General features: G+C 48.9%; 1 protein-coding gene across 1 annotated transcript in view; it reads right to left on the reverse strand.

Moving 5' to 3' along the window:
* CACNA2D3 (calcium voltage-gated channel auxiliary subunit alpha2delta 3) overlaps positions 1 to 16,380 on the reverse strand; it is a 795,852-nt gene extending 779,472 nt beyond the window's left edge. The window contains exons 1-2 of the mRNA XM_032649095.1: positions 16,111 to 16,380; positions 15,357 to 15,438 (exon numbers count right to left, since the gene is read on the reverse strand). Of these exons, the coding sequence (XP_032504986.1) occupies positions 15,357 to 15,438; positions 16,111 to 16,232 (204 nt within the window). The 5' untranslated portion in view covers positions 16,233 to 16,380. The remainder of the gene's footprint in view (positions 1 to 15,356; positions 15,439 to 16,110) is intronic.
* Positions 16,381 to 19,337: the final 2,957 nt, after the last annotated feature.

A 19,337-nucleotide genomic window follows, 5' to 3' on the forward strand; every position in this document is an offset into this window, starting at 1 on the left:
TTTCTCTACGGGAAATTCAGGCTTAAATGCGATTTAATAAGAGGAAATGTTGCAAAGGCCTTTTTGCCTGGAGAGTAGAGAAGGTTTCCTGTGGAGTGCAGCAGGGGAGCTTTCAAAGGCATGGGGCAGGGAGGAGGGGGACATGGGGCTAGAGGCTACCTCCCTCTGTCCTGGGAGAAGCCTGCTCGGGGACGTGGAGCCTTCCTTCCCTCTGTGGCCTCAGTGCCCTGATCAACGCACAAGCCGGGGGCTGGGAGGGGAAACGCCAATGCTCCATGCACGGCCCATTCCTGCGACCCCTGGGGCGTGCCATCAGACCCCAAGCACCCACCCCCAAGCTGGAAGGGCTGGTTCCCAAAATCTGCCCCAAATAAGAGATTTTCTCATTTCCTTCTAGGTGAGTCATCAGGCTCAGCAGGAAGGTAGAAGGTGGGCACCAGATTCCAGTGACTGTAGGACCACACAGCAAATTCCAGATATGATGAGACATGGAGTGCTCCACAGAGCAAAAATCACACAGGAAGCTTCACGGCCTCCATAGAATAACGTGCCAGGGAGGAGCCAGACTCGAGACTCTCCAAAAACCTCAAAATGCCACACTCTGTCGGGTCTGATACTGGGAGGAGGGGAGGGGCTGGAGGTAAACATCTTTTGGCAAAACTGCCCCCCATTAAATCCATATAATTTAGTTCCCGCTTCCCAGCCAGCTGCTCCCCCTTATCTCAGAGGGGCTGTGCTTGGTGCAGGCTTTCAGCATATCCGTGGGCCAGGCAGGGGGAAGAGAAAGGACAATTGCACTTGCAGGATACAAATGCAAATCACCCAAACTTGCTTTAAGCCCTCTCACAAGTTTTCCTCCTGTGTGGAGGCGCTGGAAACAGCTGATGCAGGGTGCAGCTGGGATGCTGCCCAGGAATGGGTATCGCTGCTCCGTGTACGCTGCAGCAGACGAAGATGCAGCTCCCAAACCCCTGCAATGCACAGACTCAGAAACCCGGTCCCAGGGATGTACAAAATAAATAAACAAACAAGTGTACAATCAAAGGAAGCTGCACAGAGAAGGTGGCAATCATGCCCAGCAAACACCGTGCAGCATCTTGATGCCAGCAGGGCTTCCGAGAAGACCAGGTAATGACCCCATGTGAAGATGAAAGGGATAGAAATTAAAATTCACGTGTCTCCCTCATGTCACTGGGAATGTGGTGTTCGAGTGCTTCATGGAATTAGCTGCAGCAGCTTCCTAATTGCCTTTGCCGAGTTGCCGCCCCCAGATTGATGGTGGCGGCCGCAGAGGCCCCATCAGTCTCGCTTGGTGCTCCTCGCACACCCGCCCGGCACTGCGGTGCTCCCGCCACAGCTGCTCAGCTTGGCGCTGCGGAGGCGCTGGGACCCCTCTGCCAGGCTCGGAGACTTCGGAGTGGGGAGACTCGGCCATGTTTTCAGGGTGTTGATGAGATGGGCTGGGATGTTCCCCAAGGGCGAGGAGAGGGGTCATGGGCTGGGAGAAGCGAGGACCAGCTGACTCGGATGTCTGGCAGTCCCTGCTGGCACCAAGCAGGCTATGGGCAAAGGACCCACCCGCAGGGCTTCAGAGCTGGACTGCTGAAGCTGGGAGGCGGCCCCGACTCTCTGCAGCATCTACACCTGATAATAGGGGCTCATAAACCCCAGCACTGGAGGGTAGAGGGGAAAGGATTGTGAAGGACCTAGTTTGGCCTGTGCACAAGAGCGTTCTTCCCATCACCAGTGTGTGAACGCCAGGAAAAGGCTCCTTTCTTTATCCATACATTCATGCATTCCACAAACAGCCCTTGAAGCCCACCCAAAGGTAGCTCTGTGCTAGTGCCAAAGGAGGACCCTCTCCCATCAGAAAGAACAAGCTTGCCCTCAGGGAATTTCAGCTCTGGCTCACCTGCCTCCTTCTCCACACCCACCACCCCCAATGAAAGAGATAAGCGTCCTCAGGATATCACACTTCCCCAGAATGGCCTGGGCACGGACAGATCTGCCAGACTCATACCATACAAAATAAAACTGACCCTGTGGATCCAAGGGCTATAGCCTTCAAGCTAGCTGTCAATCATGCGGAAAAACAAACTGTGGCTGCCCTGAGGGAAAAAAAAGAAAAGGAAGCACCAACAAATATCCAGGAAAGACAGACAAAGAGTGGGGATAACAAAAAACGAGGAGCTAAAATTTACTGGGCACTTGCCAGACATCCAGTTCTGTGCTAAGACTGTTACCACATATTGACAAAGCTAATCCTCACCATGACCCCATTTTACAGATAAGGAACCTGAGGCCCAGAAGTGAAGTTAACTAGAGCCAAGCTGGACCTCAAAGTCAGATCTGTCTTGTACCAGGGTCCCAGAGCCCAAGCTGGCTCTTTCACACAATCATCCATTACCATGATGGGAAATACACAAAGGGAAATTTAGCCAAATTCAATGAGATTCTCAGAAAGGCTTCTTAAGAGTCAGACCTAATGAGGGGAGGACTAGCTGACCCTCAAAGGAAATCAAAAAACAAGCAGCATCATTTTATTATAATTAAAGGGAAAACTATAGAAACCTAGAGGGCATACAGGGCCCTCCCCCGCTCATTCCAGCTCTTGGTCCTTTTTCATTCTGTATTATGAAAGCAAATGACAATGCACCAAAAGCGAAGAATTCCATTGGGGAAAGGATTAAGGGCGGAGAAGTTTCCACCAACCAACCTGATAAGCCAACAGCAGGCTAAGATCAAACCATGGGGAACATGCTGGTCCTGGGAATACCCAAATGTCCCTCCTCAGACCCCACCCCAGCCCAGGCAGCTGAACAGGATTCACAAGACCCAGGTTCCAAGCCTGCCTTTGTCACTTGGAGCTGGGTAGCCTTGGGCCAAGATACATTCTTTGTCTTTATTTTGGCATCTCTAAAACAGAGATGATGACAGAACCAAACTCAGGATTGTTTGTGAGAAATGAAATGAAACAATGCAAATAAAGCACATGGCCCAATATGCAAATAAAGTACCTGCATCATTATTACGATTACTTCCTAAGAAGACCTTGTGGGGCTCAGTGGTGGGCAGCTCTAGTGGAGGGCTGTAAATAAGACCTCCGGGTGGCCTGATATTCTCTCCCCCCGTGCACAAACTACTGTCTTCAGCAGCCAACCTGCCCTGATACGTGGGAGAGCTCCTGGGGAATAATAATAACAACCACAAAGGCAGCAGCGGCCCCACCTTTCCTAAACACTTCTTCTGAGCCACGTATTACCAAGCATTCTGGGTGCATCTTCTCATTTGCGTCTCTTAACTCCACTCTAAAAGTTAGTACCATTGTGCCCGTTTGACAGATAAGAACACTGAGGTTCAGCAACTGACTTGTCAGGGTCATGACACTAGTCAGCAGTAGCACTGGATTCTACCCTGGAGAGGCCTGTCTCATATCCAGACTCTTAGCTCTCCACAGTTCTTCCTTCCCAAGACCAACTGCCTCCCTTTAAAGTAAAATTTCAAAAACCAATAATCCTCTAATTTCTTTCTCAGTTTATATATTTTTCATATCACTCATAGGGAATTTGTGGTTTGTTTCATGAAAAAAAAACTGAAAATCTTGCTGTTTAAGTAGGAAATCTAGCTATAGTTCCAAAATTCTGAAACTCCTGTTCTGGGAAATGTGTATTGTTGGCTTTTTTCAAAGGACTAGTGAGCTGTCGGATTTCCCTGGTGGCACAGTGGTTACGAATCCACCTGCCAATGCAGGGGACACAGGTTCGAGCCCTGGTCTGGGAAGATCCCACGTGCCATGGAACAACTAAGCCCGTGCACCACAACTACTGAGCCTGCGCTCTAGAGCCCATGAGCCACAACTACTGAGCCCACGTGCCGCAACTACTGAAGCCCACAGGCCTAGAGCCCGCGCTCTGCAAAAAGAGAAGCCACCGCAATGAGAAGCCCGCGCACAGCAACGAAGACCCATTGCAGCCAAAAATAAATTTTAAAATAATAAGATTAGTGAGCTCTGAGCTCTTTCCTGGGAGGATTACATCTTACTTCAGGGTGACCAGATGACTCCTGATGTTCTGAAATACTGGAACTTGGCTACAGACCCTAGGATTTTAAAGTAGTTACTAGTTTTTAACAAAGGGAAACAGCCCGTGTATATCAACACACACACACACACACACACACACACACAAACACACACACACACAAACACACACACACCTTTTACTGGTTGCCTGACAGTGATTCCCTCAAGGTGTGCCCTCAAAAGCATAGCTTTCTGACAGGGGCCCAGGCCAAACCGAGAAGAAAGAACATTCAAACTTGAGCTTTACCATCCCAGAAGCCAAACGATCACCATTTATGTCAGTGGGGCAAAAAGCTATGCTCACTGAGCTGTTTGTACATGATGCAGCATATTTTGTTAATAGAAATTTCACTGATAATGGAAACTGGTAGGAGGCTAGGAGGAAAGCCATATGTTATGACTTGTGGCCAAAGACTACTTACCTCCAGTGGATTTACTGCTTCCCCCACCTACTGTTCTTTTTATACTATTTTTCCGCCTCTGCCTCAACAAGGCACAATGGAAAAGGCATTTAGGATGGCACAGGTACAGAGAGCCAAACGCCTGCCTGGGATTTCTCTCACCTTGCTTTGCAAATTACAGTACAGCATGATAGCAAGAACAAAAGTGAATCCCACAACTGCCCCACCTGTACTGTACAGGGACAGGATGGGAAGAATTAGGGAAAGAAAGCCAAAAAAAAAAAAAAAAAACCTTCATGGGGACATAATAAATGCTTCTGTTTGCCATTGTGCCCCTGTCACATTAAATGTGTGTGACATATACTGCCTTAATCTTATGAACTCATTGTGGGATCAAAGCGACTAAAATTCCAAGAGTTTCTCTTGCTCTTCATTAATAATGAAGCAGACACTATAAACAAGAGAGTAGCCAGAGAACTAAGGCTTTCCGTGTGCCACGTATTGTTCTGAACTACTTCATCTGTGTTCTCTCATTGAGCCCTCTCCAAAGCCCTATGACACAGGAGCTTTTATTATTAGTTCTATTCTGTACTAATAGAATGAGTAAACCACGGCCCAGGTAGGTAAAATTAGTGACTTGCAGAGTGGAATTCAACTTCAAAGCCCATGCTCTTTTTTTTTTTTTTTTTTTTTTTTTGCGTTACGCAGGCCTCTCACTGTTGTGGCCTCTCCTGTAGCGGACACGCAGGCTCGGCGGCCATGGCCCACGGGCCCAGCCGCTCTGCGGCACGTGGGATCCTCCCGGACCGGGGCACGAACCCGCGTCCCCTGCATCGGCAGGCAGACTCTCAACCACTGTGCCACCAGGGAAGCCCCCCATGCTCTTTTTAAAAATCTCTTTTCAGCTGTGCATGCCTCACTGTAATAGAAATCTAGATCCTTCTAAAACAGACAGGCTCTTTCCTGGGAGCCAAGAGTTATGGAGGAGGAAATGCAGGGTCAAGTTTATAGCATGGGAGAGGGTCTAGACTTGGGGGTATTCCAAGGGCCAGTCATACCTTTCATTCCATTTTAATGCAAAACACTAAAGTCTCAAGAAAAGGCATCAAACCATCAAGTGTAAAAGGCACACCCTCACGAGCCAAACTTAGGGACCTGAGCAAACAGATGAAGAGCAGGTTTGACTTCCGGAGGAAAATGTGAGGGGAAACCCTCCCTGCTTTTTGCAGATCATCCGAGTCCTCTTGTCTAAGACGAGATTGAATCCTGCTCGGGAGTTTCGCAAGGTTGTTCTCTTCCTTGGCAGCCCTGCCTTCCAGGCTGAGCAGTGGTATAAGGTACCCGACACCCACACCTCTCCACTGCCAGCCAGGGCTCCTCCAGACAACCTGCCCACTCTCCCTTAGGAACCATTCCTGTCCCATCATGGCTCCAAGCCCCCTGGGAGCGGGGGGAAGTCCTTCCCCGCCTCATGGGGGCCCAACACCCACAAAGCCTTCGCTGCCAAGAAAACACCTCTTGAAACCCCACCTGAGGACAGCACACCTGGGGGAAAGAAACCAGGGAGGGCACTAGCACCCCACCCACCCGGCCCTTCTCATCCTGCTGAGGTCCTGACTGAAGCTGGTGCTCAGGTGGGAGCAGCTCACACAGGTGACTCAGGCTGCAGAGAAAAGTCAAAGGCTTGGGGGTTAAAACACTCCAGTCTGGGCTTCCCTGGTGGCGCAGTGGTTGAGAATCTGCCTGCTGATGCAGGGGACACGGGTTCGAGCCCTGGTCTGGGAGGATCCCACATGCCGCAGAGCGGCTGGGCCCATGAGCCACAACTACTGAGCCTGCGCGTCTGGAGCCTGTGCTCCGCAACAAGAAAGGCCGCGATAGTGAGAGGCCCGTGCACTGCGATGAAGAGTGGCCCCCGCTTGCCACAACTAGAGAAAGCCCTCGCACAGAAACGAAGACCCAACACAGCAAAAATTAATTAATTAATTAATAAACTGAAGGTGCCTTGTAGGCACAGACTATTTAAAAAAAAAAAAAAAAAAAAAAAAAAACACTCCAGTCTGAGTCCAGCCCTACCACGTGGCAAGCGCACCACCTCCCTGAGCTGCAAGCCCCGCCTGTAAGGAGGTAGATAACCTGGGCCATCTCCCAGTGCAACTAAGGACCACAGCAGATGCCTTGCGTTATCTACTTTAATATGAAGAATGTTTGGCTCATTAAACACTCCCCCCAAAAGCCCACTGCCTCCCTGTCCAGTCCCAATGAACAGTCTGTTCACCTGAGCTGGTTATGATCTTGGTGGATTTTGAGAAGCCACCAGTGCAGACCCTGTAGTTCCGTAAGAGTCCCAGGTACAAATGGTTCTTGGGTGACTTTCTGAACTATTTGGCCCAAGTAGAACAACCAAAGCTTTTGCACATTGACTTTCATAACTGACGTCTCAGTGACTTTCACTGCTGACTATATGGTTTATGCATAAACAATGGTTAAAAGTTATGCAACTACAATAGCGTCATCTCCCCCAGAGTCAGTACCAATGTTTACACAAAGAGGGGCACTCATTCAACATCTTTAAGGAGATCACAGAGGACCGCAGATGCTCAAAGGCCAAAACACAACAACAGGCTGTACCAAGGAAGCTCTGAAGAGGAGATGGGCGGGGCCAGAAGGAAGGGCCACGGAACCTAGGATGCCCTTCAGTGCCTCCCATGACTTGTTGGCCGATGGCAGTCCCCATGCGCTGCCGCACCTCCCTGCCACCTGACTGGGGGAAAGGACACCCTGCCAGTGAGGTGCCTCATCCCCTGTCTGGTCTCCAGCACCACTCCCCCAGGAAGCTGTTAGGAGAAGTCTACAGTCCTCCAAACCTAGCGGGAAGAATTCTCATGGAGGAAATACCTGGAGAGCACCAGGTGTCCGTGGCTGGCTTCTGAATGCACTCCCACAATGGGGGAGTCACTGGGCCCGCTGTCTCTCCTGAGGCTTCAGGCCTCACTCCGAGCATTGGGGACCCTCGGCCCTTCCTCAGCTGACACACCACCTGCACAGCATGGTGAGCCAAGGAGGGGGTAACAGGAAGACCCTGAGGAGGCTCTTCAACCCCGATTCCTCATGTGGGCATCGCCCTGACTCTTACGGGAAGGGAGCTGACCTCTAGGAGAAGAGTGACGGTCTAGGCAGAGGCTAGGTCCCCTGCAGCCCCCTCCTGCTCCGAAGTACCTGATTCCCCAGGCTCCTCCCTGTCAGGTGCCAGGTGGGACCACCTTCCTACCTGCCAGCACTCGGGCCCACTCCCCTGTTCACGCACTCAGTCATTCATGTCTACGGAGCCAGCCCCACAGATGCTCAATGAAGGTTATCTTAAGAGCTTGTCTTTGTCTCACACCACCAATAATAACCTCCACAGTTCGATGGCAGGAAGCTTCTACATGCCAGGTACTATGCTAAGTGCTTTGCGTATTTTATTTCATTTAACCTTCACCACAGCCTGTAAGGTAGAAGGCACTGGTCTCCTCTCACACTGGAGGGTGCAGGTTCAGAAGCGTCACACCACAGATCTGAGACTCAATGCCAATTCCATCTGACTCCAAACCCTGTCCTCTCAGCTGTCTTTCCAGGCTTTGATTGTTTCCGAAGTAATTCCCCAGACGTTATCTCATTTAATCCTCCCAAACACCCGTGAGGTAGGGAAACACAGGTATTATTCACATTGTTTTCAAACTAGAACTGAGATGGAACAAAGTCACACAAAGATGAGGGACCAGGCAAGCAGACTCCAGAAGCCCAGGTCGGTCACCTGGGGGAGGCTGCTGAACTTCTGTAATCCTCAACTTCTAAATCTGAAAAATGGGGTGAATGGTCGTTCCTGACTCATCAGGTAGTAGAGAGAATTCAGTGGGTTGACATATGTAAAGTACTTATCATGGTACCTGGAACGCGGGTACACCAGAGTGAATGCTACATGTTTTTACTATTAGATTAGACCATTTGCCCAAGGCCGCTCAGGAAATGCCTACAGAAAAGATAAGAAGACAAACACCAGGGCTCCTAGGCTCCTAGGCCAGTGACCTTTTTCTTTGCTTTAACAACACTGCATCTCCCAAGATGTGTCTCTGAAAATGTTCCAAGCCCTGCAGCTATTATGATGATGAAGAAAGATGGGCAAAGGATGCCTCCCCAACTGACTGTGGCCAGAACATTGAAATAAAATGAGAGAGAGCAATTATACTCCAATAAAGATGTTAAAAAAATAAAAATAAAATAAAAAATAAAATGAGAGGATGAGCTACCCAGCAGGGAAAAGAGAAAGCTGAAATGAGCACGGCCCATCCTTCAAGGGACTTCACCCAGGCCCAATGGGCCACGTGCTCCCCGTGACGCTCTGCTATCATCATCTTGAAATTCTTCATAATTTTTTAACAAAGGGTCCCCGTTTTGCTTTCGCACTGGGCCCCACAAATTATGTAGCTGCTCCTGGTCTCAGCAGACCCTCCACTGCAGCTGCCTATAAAATCTCAGAAGCTGGACAAACCGAGCTTGGTGGACTGGGTCATTCGGTTCTGTCCCAGCACCCTGGTTCACTGCCTTAAGCCACTCTCGCTAGCAGCACAAGAGGACAAGAACAATCTTCCCCATTAGCAGGCAGCACCTGATGCATTCTGTGATGAGCAGCACTCATTTCTACTGGCATACGCACACATGCACAAGCTTAATAAGCATAATGGTAATGACATGTGCAAGCCCAAAATACCGACTGGCAGTTGCTTCACCTCAAATGGATAACCAGAGGTCTGGTCTGTGAACCCACAGCCCTTTGCAGCTCTGCCCAACTTGTCTGTCCAGACCGTTTACATGGATAACAGCTCTTTTAACCTTGGGAGAGTACTGTTTTCCAATATCGGGTGCCAAGATAAATACTTGGCAGTGCATAAACCGACGAAAGAGCCATCTATTTCTTGTCGAGAGATAATGCTCTCCTTCCCCATATGGCCTTGAAATGCCCATTAATAGTTTGACTATTGAGTTATTTATTTCCATAATCTTGATTTGGGGTAACCGGGAAGCTCTGCAACATATAACTGTAATACACCTTATAGATGTAATGCCTTATTTAAACAGCCTTGGAATGAGCACACAATGAGTGCTGTTCAAAGCAAATGGAAATTAAAATGTTTACCATTTATTGAAGACATCCTGGACCCTTTTCAAAGTTGTGCCTGTAAAATAACTTTCTTCTGAAAAGCAGACATGCTGGCTATGCAAAGAGAAATCTCCTGAAACACAGCAGCTGTACAGATGCCTCATCTGCTGAGGGTGAGCTGTGGTCCAGGCTAGACTGTGTCAGAGAGGGGTCTCTGAGGCTGACTTTGCACTTCAGGAACGATCACCTCAGTTGGCTGGTCAGTAAATACTCAGGGAAATCAAGCATCTTCCTCTTCCTCTGCATCATTTTCTTCCCATGAAGGAGAAGCTCACTTTTGTTTAATGGACCAAAGAGGGATGATGAAGATTCTATCGATGTTGCCAGGAGCCTGACATGAGGAACTTTTCCTCTTGTTCCATGATACACAAAAGCATCACTGCAGCCACTGAAGATGAAGCATAGGCCATTATGTCTCTTGTATAAAAATTACATTAAAAGAGGAGTCAGGGTCGGGGGAGGGAGAATCTCATATACTAATTCATAGGCTGGCATTTATAACACCTATTTCCTTTTTTCTCAGTCTCAGCCACAGCAAACCTCTAAGTCCAATCTGAGTGTCCCAGGGAACACGCAATCTGCGAAAAGTCTCTGTCTAGAAGACACTGTGGGTCTCAACAAGCGCTGTGACTGCAAAAGACGGGGGGACCCCCAATATAAATGCCACTCACTTCTTACAGAGGATGTGTATTTGGATAAAGAAAAAGCTTATTTGTTGGTAATCTGTAATGATAGATCTGGATTAATGACAGACCAGAAACAAAGGATCCTTGTGAGAATGTACACCTCTTCCGATAAGCCCAATACACCAAGTCATTTATTGCTCCACGTACGTGGGAGCACTAAACACCTAGGCGAGGATTGATCAAAGACTGAAAAGACTAAAACCCCAAACCTGACTTCCACAAATATGTGATCCACACTGCAAGACAATGGGACACCCTGCAGGGCCACAGGTACTTGGGGTAATGGTTTCACATTTCTTTCACTTTTGTTCATCATGATACACGGCTATGTCTTCATCACAACTAGAAACGTTATTAGTGCTTGCCCTTGCCTGACAAACTTTATAATTATTAGGTGGTTTGGTACTCATGTGTTTGCCTAAATGCACACTGGTATTAGAATAAATAAGATAAAATAAAATAAAACCCGCCTGAGATCACCTGAGTAATTGATCAAAATTAATAACCACACTGGAATTAAAAGTCTGAAATTTGCCTCCAACAAGAAAACCATGCCTAGGTTTTCATTTCCCTTAATTTTGACTAGCATTTGTAAATCGGAGCAACTCAGGCCGCAGCAGTTCCTAATGAGAGAAAAAGCAAAGCAGAAATATTTCTGTCAGAAAAGAAACTTTGAGAAAAAGAAGGAAAGAAAAAAATGAACAAAAGAGGCTCAGACAAACACTTAGCAAAGTCATACAAAAAGAACTTGATCTGGTCCTCAAGTGACCAAGCGTGAGTGTACAAATACAATGAGATATATGTGTGGGTAAGATGCGCGAAATGAATTCTAACTGGTTTATCCCGCTCTGCGGATGTCCTGGTGACTGGGCTAATGAGACCAATAAACTGCCCTGAAAGACTGAAAACTGTCATTTCCGAGATTTCAAGACTTTGAAAAATAATCTGCCAGGGAAAAGTACAGTAATTGAAGTGGTGCTGCGAATTAAAACACTGGCAGCACACGTTGAATGCGCTAATCTCGCGGGATGACAAATAACCGTCTTTATTCAACAAAAATGTTCAGCCTAGTAGCGCCTCCCCAATAAAAGCAATCCATAGAGTGCCAGGCTTCCTACAGGCAGCACAGCACTGCTACCCAATTCCTGATAAATGAATACTCCTATTTAATTATTTAAAAGACCATCAATTTCCACATTGATCAAAAGTCATAATTATCAAAATGGCTTAAAAGAACCAACCTTTTACTTTGCTGACTCTGTCCTGTGGAAAGAGACATCACATTCACGTATTAAAGCCGCTCTCTCAATATATAGGTGATAACGCAAAAACCTGGTTATGCACTCCAAGGAGAGCATGTTTGATAAGTGCTGCATGAGGCATCCAAAGTAAATGTCAATTCTTTTCTAGCATTAATGGCAGAGACACACAGTACCTGTATTTCCGCTGTGTATTTATCATCACGATTCTGTTAAATATAATTGGAACTCTTCATTCCCATGAACATGCGTTCCCTGAATGCAGAACTGAACAGAATGACAAACCCAGCTCCTACCAAATTCTCCCTAAGAAGGATGAAATGAGAATCATGCCAGTTTAATACCTTTTATTGTGAATGTTAGGGGTGTGGAGCCCATGAGTTTAACAGCCTAGGTTACTGGACCTACTAGAATGCTTCTCACTGAATCCCAAAATAGAGAGGTAATGAAACTATGCCTCCCCAAAAGAAGCCACACAAAGCGCATTCTTTGGGGAAAATGAAGCAAGATAGAGGCAGCTGAATACTGGCATGAATATGTCAAATAGGAAAGTTAATTAAAAGTGGAAGTCAATGGAAACCCCTGCAGTATCTACCAGCTAAGAAGGCAGGACACAGCCACACTCCAGTGCTTTGCTTTCAGGGGCCTGCTGTCCTAGAACAACTAAAGCCTCTCAGGATTGACTCCAACTCCAATACACAAGTCCTACGTTTTTCCATTCTGTACTGGAAACACAAAACTTTGCCAACATGTGGACTACAGCATTTTATACGATCAAAAATATCCTCTTTATAAGGAACAAACAGATTGCTATTCCTGTGCTCAGCAAAGAAAAAAATAGAAAAAATAGGAAAAGTCTGGCAGTGGGTACCAAATATATTATCATAAGCTAAAGTAATGAAAGCCACGGTATTAAACAAAGAAACAACTGATGAAATCTCCTTTCTAAAGCCATGGCAGTGAGGTACATTGTTAAATAGCTATATTTACATTGAGGAAATCAGTGATAATACTGCTACTTCAAATTATATTACCTAATAAAAACCTGTTACCAAAATGGCAGTTTTCCCAGTCTCCAAACACTTTAAAATTGGTGGCCAATTACTATTTAACTTACATTCACAATTACTATTTTGTAGTTTTTGCCTTAGTGCAAAAATTACTAAACTCCCATTCTAAAAATGAACATCCCGCATCAATTCACAACATAAAGTGTCAATTAGAAAAACTACATAGAGTACATAAACTTGTACAGTGGTATACAATATACCTTACTTAACTGAAAATCAAGTTTAAATGTCCATGCCTTAAAAGTATGATTACAGACTCTTAAGCAACACCTTTGGGTCCCCTTACTACAGTGTTAATGCATTTATCAACCAAGTTTTCTAACTCATCTCGAGAGTACCTTAATTGTCAAGGATGCACTGATGTGATGGAAGGGTGCATAGTTTTGACTCAGGAGTAATTCCTCATGCAAATGGACAGAAACTTGAAAATAAGCAAGAGAAAGGCAACTGTCTCCTTGCTTTTCCAAATGATGTTATGCCTCCCCCGACTCTGAGCACCTCACATCCTTTCTCATTCATACTCTGAGTTCTCAAAATCAATTTTCTTTGCTGATTATAAAAATACAATCATATATGGGGGCAATGGGCCAAGACAGCCAAAAGGTACCTCCCCAAGTTGTCTAACACGCCCTGCCCCATCATTCATGGAAGTCCCTGCCTAGCAAGCCAAAGTGGTGGGTATCGCAGGACTCCATGGCCAGTGACTGCAATCCAAATGCAAGAGCAAATAAATGCCCACCACAGAACCTAACGCCCACCAACACCTCACCTTCCCCATGCATCAGATTACAAAATGCCAGGCAACAGCAAGAAATGACAACAAAGCCACAAACAGCTGGAAATAATTACCCAATTGTCAAGCTGCAAACATGACAAAAGCAAAGCGAAGCTTGTGAATACAGTATCAGAAAGGATGCTGATAAGGTAAGAGAAGCATTTTGGCTTTTTCCAATTTGCTATTATAGAGTAGCCAATAATATGGTTGATGAGATTTTGTGCAGTGTGTGTGTGTGTGTGTGTGTGTTGTGTGTTAACTTCAGAGAGAAGGAAAAAATGCATTTCACGTGCTCCTACAAAATGTGAGATACGAGATATGTAAGCACAGCCCCCCCACAAAAAAAAGTTCACAGGCTCTGTCTGAAGGGTTACTTTCAGAGTTGTTACAACTAAACTACAACGTGCAGATGAAAAATATTTCTTTAAAGTTATACAAAATGTTCTCTTCTTTAAAAGCATAAGCAAAATACACAGGCAATGCAATAGGCCAGAACTCTTCACATAAAACATGTGACACGCAGGCAAAATGCCAAAGCTGAGTACAGACTGGTCCAGATTAAAAGAACACTAGCAAAAAAGGAAACTCCTATAAACTGAGAGGCAGGTCACAGGTATGTAAATTATCACTGACCATAAAGGCACATCATAACCTCAAGTTTTTATCAACTGCCTATAATTCAATGAACTCTGTCCCCAAATAACATAGTTGTGATAACAGTCTTTCCATGGTTTCAGAGAATATGGCTACTGGCAATTTTTAAGCCAGGCTAACCTCTGTCATTCCATTGTGGGCTCATGCTTCATTACGATATTTGGATTTCATGTGACAAACTGTTTCATATAATGTCCCCAAAAACTCTACTTTCTAAAGCAGAATGCCATAAATAAAATACGTACTTGGTTACCAGGCAGCATGCATGACACATATGTTACATTGGCCCAAAAAGCACATTTTAAAATACTTAAAAGTTAACAATTTAAGCTTTTTGTATCAGAGAATTATCCCCTAAAGGCCAATTTTATTTTCTACCTTTGAGAGAATTATTGGATTAATCCTGTTAATTTGTTAACTTGAAATTCTTTTAACCCCTCTAATCTCTCCTCCCCGGCCCATTTTTCCCCCTTTTTTCTTGGAGGGGAGGGCGAAAGACCATATATCTCACAATGTAATTTTAAGCATAATGCTGCCTGTTTGAATTAAAATTGATGCAGGTTCTGATAAAAGCCTAATAATCAATTCTGCATTCTCATTACTCTCCAGAATATATGGATGCAGACCAATTTCTTAAGTTTGTAGACTACTCTCATAGGTTATTACCCAGCAGTGCAGCTGAGTGGAAAGATAACCACATTCATTCTCCTTATCTGTAATGATGTAATGCATCCCAGCCCTGAGTCTAGATGATTGGGGAATAATGGGATCGTACAACTGCGGGGATGACAAACAATAGTGCAGCATCTTTCTCTGATATACTGAACCCCAGCCTCCAACGCAGGCAAGGTGAAAGACATCATAACAGGCACTGATTCTGCCCCTTGGATGAAGTTAGCGTTTTTTGGCCAGAGGAGCATCTGCTCTCACACTGAAACAGCAATACCGACACTGAGAGGAGAGCCATGCAAAAACACTCAGTTTCCGAGCCCCAGCCAGGACAGTGCCAGTGAGTATCCTCCTTTTCTTTGTGTTTAGAATCAAGTGTCATCTAAAAATAACCGGTTGGTAGGGAGAAGTCACTGCACAGTACATTGCCAAGAAACGGAGGATCAGAGACACCTCTGATAACTGATGCTGCTCGGGGTTCACGTTTGTTTGGAAAACTAAATCTGCCTCCATTTTCTGTGCTGGAAAAATCATCGCTTCCTGCCACCACAGAAACCTTACCTTCTGCAGAAGCTGGGAGCCGGAGTACTTAGCTGCAATAGATTTTATCTCTCCCCCAAAAGCAGAGGCCCAGAGCTTCACCCTACAGGGAGAAAGGGCACAGGAACAAATGTAACACCGTGTCACAGTCAACACGCACGCATACGCACATACGGGGCTGTGGCTGAAGGAGCCAGGCGGTATAACATTGGAGAAAAAAAAAAAAAAAGACAGAAAAAGCGCCTTGGTAGAAACTGCCAGCACCAAACTGCAGAGCGCAGCGCGGGAGGGGGCCCGAGAGGGTCACATAGTTCAAAATGCGCAAAGTGTCCCAGCCTCTCCGGAAAGACCACTGAATTTTATTTGAATAATTGCCTGAAAACTTGACCACCCAAACTGAGCATCACCTGGCAAAGATTAGTCGAAAGAAATCCACCCATCCCCCCCTCCCCAAAAAGAAGTGAGATGGCAAGATAGCAAAGAAGGGGTAAATAAACGGCCCATGGAAGTTGCATGCGGTAAACAGGCTTCAAAGTTGGTGCTGTCGCCGGCGGTGAGCCTCTCCAGGTCTCCCTCGCAGCCCGGGGAGGGGGCGAGGGGATCCCACCCCAGTGTCGCCGCCCCACGCGGGTCCCCGGGGGCCGGCAGGTGCTAGAGGCGAGGCCGACGCCCGCGGCAGGTCCTGCCGGCCGCACCTGCAGGAGCCCAAACTTGGGCACAGCGAGTCGCGGGCGGCAGGGTACCCTCCCCGGGCGGCACAGGACCTGGCACTTACACTGAGAGCGGGATCTGCTGCTCCGAGCGCACCACGTTCCCCAGCGTGGCATAGAGAAGCGCGGCGGTCAGGAGTGCCGAGGCCCCCCGGGACGCGCGCCGCTGCGAGCCCGGCCCGGCCATGCTAGGCTCCTTCCGACGCGCCGGCGGCGGCGACGAGAGCGGCAGCGGGGAGCTGCGCCGAGCGGGCGGTGGGCGAGCGCGCTGGGCTGCCTGCTCCACGCCGCCCCGCCTGCCTCTCGCGCGCCGGGCGCACTTGGGGAGCAGAAAAAGGAGCGGGGCGGGGAGGGCGGAGAGGAGGAGGGAGGGAAGAGAGGTGGAGAGGGAGGCAGGCGGGGGAGGAAGCAGGGAGACACGCCTCTCGCAGCGGCGGCCGCCCGGCCCCGCCTCGGCGGCTCTAGGAGTCCGGCCGGCCGCGGCGGGAGGGCGGGGGGCGCCGCGCGGGCGGGGACTTGCAAACTCCAGTGTCCTTGGACGCGGCTGAGAGCGCCCTGCCCCGCCCGGCCCACTGCAGCCGCCGAGTTCTTTACAACTCCGCAGTCCGCCGCCGCGGACGCCACTCTCGGGCTGGAGCCGGGCCGGACCCCGCAACCCCCAGCCCAGAGCTGGTTGGGGGGCGGGGCGCAGGCGGGAGGCTAGGGCCCGGCCGGGTAACAGGCGGCGGCGGGTCGGGTCCTGAGGAGCACAGAGGTGGCGCGACCCCCGTCCCCGCCGCGCAGTTTCCCGGAGGGCAAGGGGTGCAGGGAAGAGGCCAAAGTCTGAGGAAGGGGCCGGGGCTCGCGGCGGCGGACTGGGTCAGGCAAGGCTGAGTGCGGTGGGGATGAGAGCGGGGCTCGGCTGTCTGGCGCGGGCGCTGCTGCGTGGCCGCCCGCGGCTGCTCCTCCGGCCGCAGCGCCGATCAGGGAAGGCGCGGAGGGCGGCGCTGCCGGCGCGCCGCTGGCACACGAGCGCGGGGCTCCCAGTTTCGGGCCGCAGCGGGGCCTCCCTGGCGCGCCTGAACCCGGGCCGGGCTTCCGAGCAGCTCGCGCTCTGACCCGCTGGGGCTCGGGGTCCGCGCGACTGCGGCGAGTTGGGGGGTCGGGAGGGGAAGCACTGCTTCTCCAAGTCTATCCTGACTGGCGGACTCCCTGGATTTCGGAAGTAAGAGAGTCCTCTGAGGCTCGGGGGCTCACCCGCTCCCCACTCGGACCCCCACCCGCTGGGCAGGAGGCGCGGTCGAGCGGCTAGCCTAGGCGGGGGCGAGGAGGAAGGAAGTCGGAGAAGCCCTGTGCGTCCGGGGAACCAGGCTTCCCTGCAGCCTCTCTCGCCGCCGTCCTCAGCCCGGGACCCGGCTTCGGAGCCCCGGCCTCTGCGAGAGGGAGGTCTGGGTGTGACTGGGAACTTTGTGGGGCCCTCGCGCCGACCGGCAGTAAAGACCGACCCGGGCAAGGCTGAGTCATCCTTGACCCACCGAGCGCAACTCGACTAACCCCCGGAAGCCGTGCGCTCCTGATGCCGCGGGGTCTCCCGGGGCGTCCGCCGCCTGGGTTCGCCTGGTTTGTATAACTCCCCTACAAGGGCTTTGGGACCTTCCCCGTCACCAGCCTTCTGCCTCAACGCCCTCAGCTTTCAGGGGAGAGAGCAAGGGTGGGCTCCAGTTTCCTTCTGGTTTTTCCGGGCAAGAATCTAGGCCGGCTCTCCTGCCCAGCATCCCTGCAAAAAGTTACCCCAGCACATGTGGGGCTGGATCTCAGAGTTGACTGAACTGGGAGAAGGACCGCCCAGGTGCCCTTGGTGTTTTTGCTGGGTGCGGGGAGAGCCCGGGCTTCAGTGGGCGGGTCGTGTTCCCACCTCGGGGCGCAGCTCTGGGGACAGGCCCCGCCCGGGAAGCGCCAGGTGCTTCCCGCCCACGGGCAGCATCTACAATCTCCATGGATGACTAACCGGTTATAATGAATTCTCCGCTTCTGTGCACACCTTCCGTCTATGGAAGTGTGCTAGCACTTCCAAACGGAGACAAGCGCGGCCTGACCCCAGGGCAAAGGGTCCGGATGGCTTTGCTGCTCAAATTGGGGGCTGGGAGGAAAATAATTCTCCCGTCAGACCCCAGGAGCCTTCTTTCTAAACGAATGAGTAAGTGTGAGTGAGTTAAAGCATACTAGTCCTTATTTATAAGCCTACAATCCACTACCAATGTAATATCTATATGATAATGGCCTTCATGCATTCCCTCATTCATCCAGTGAATAACTGTCGAGCATCTCAGTGACAGGACCGTAGGGTGTGCCGGAGACCCACTGGTGAACAAATCAGACACCTGCCCTCAAGGAGTTTATACACTATTAAGGGAGACAGGCTTTACTCCAAAAGCCATAATGATAAGTGCATAATTATAAACTTTGACAAAAGGTCAGCTATAGTATGCATGAAGAAAAAGTACCTGTAATGTCCATATTATTGTTATGACTATTAACTGATGAGAAAATTGAGGCACAGCAAAATCATACAGCTTAGTCATATATAAACAACCACTTGACTGCTGGACTATATTGAGAGCCACTTGGGCATCAAGGTCATGACGACATTTTATGACGAAGTCATTGTTCTCTGCCAGCCTCATGTAGGTGAACATCACAGGCATTTGGGGGCAACTGGAGAGGAACCGGGAGAGGAGCCCTGGTGCAGGGAATCACAACCCCAGAGAATCACAGCACCCTGAGCATTTGTAACTTATACATGGACCGTCTTAAACAGAGCATTATGCACAACACATTTAAGATCCCACTAAACACTTCCTACTGTCTCAAAAATAAAAAATATTTAAACTATCTGATATTAATAAAATCAGAGCTCAAAGTGTCACAGATTTGAAGTCCTATCAGTTACTAACTTATCATCCTTTCCAGAATCACAAAAATCAGTGCTGAAAGGGATCTCTCAGCCTTCTAGTGCCATACTCTTATTTAACAGAAGGGGCTCAGAAAGGTTTAGCCAGTTGTCCGAAGACACCCAACCACTTAAAGAAGGGTCTCCAAACCAAAGCAGGGGGTTCGTACAGCCACATCAGGACAAGGGACCAAGAAAGCCTTCGATTTGCCAAGTGCAGCCCCAGGCATCTGGTCCTACTTGCCATTTTCACCCAAAAGCCTATATTTCAACACCCAACTCTCAATGAAGCATTGAATCCAGCCAATGAACATTTCATTGACAGACCTACAGACTCTGTCCCATCAGCTGAGGATACTGCAC

Source organism: Phocoena sinus, chromosome 11, assembly GCF_008692025.1.
Source record: "Phocoena sinus isolate mPhoSin1 chromosome 11, mPhoSin1.pri, whole genome shotgun sequence".
Taxonomy (NCBI): Eukaryota; Metazoa; Chordata; class Mammalia; order Artiodactyla; family Phocoenidae; genus Phocoena; species Phocoena sinus.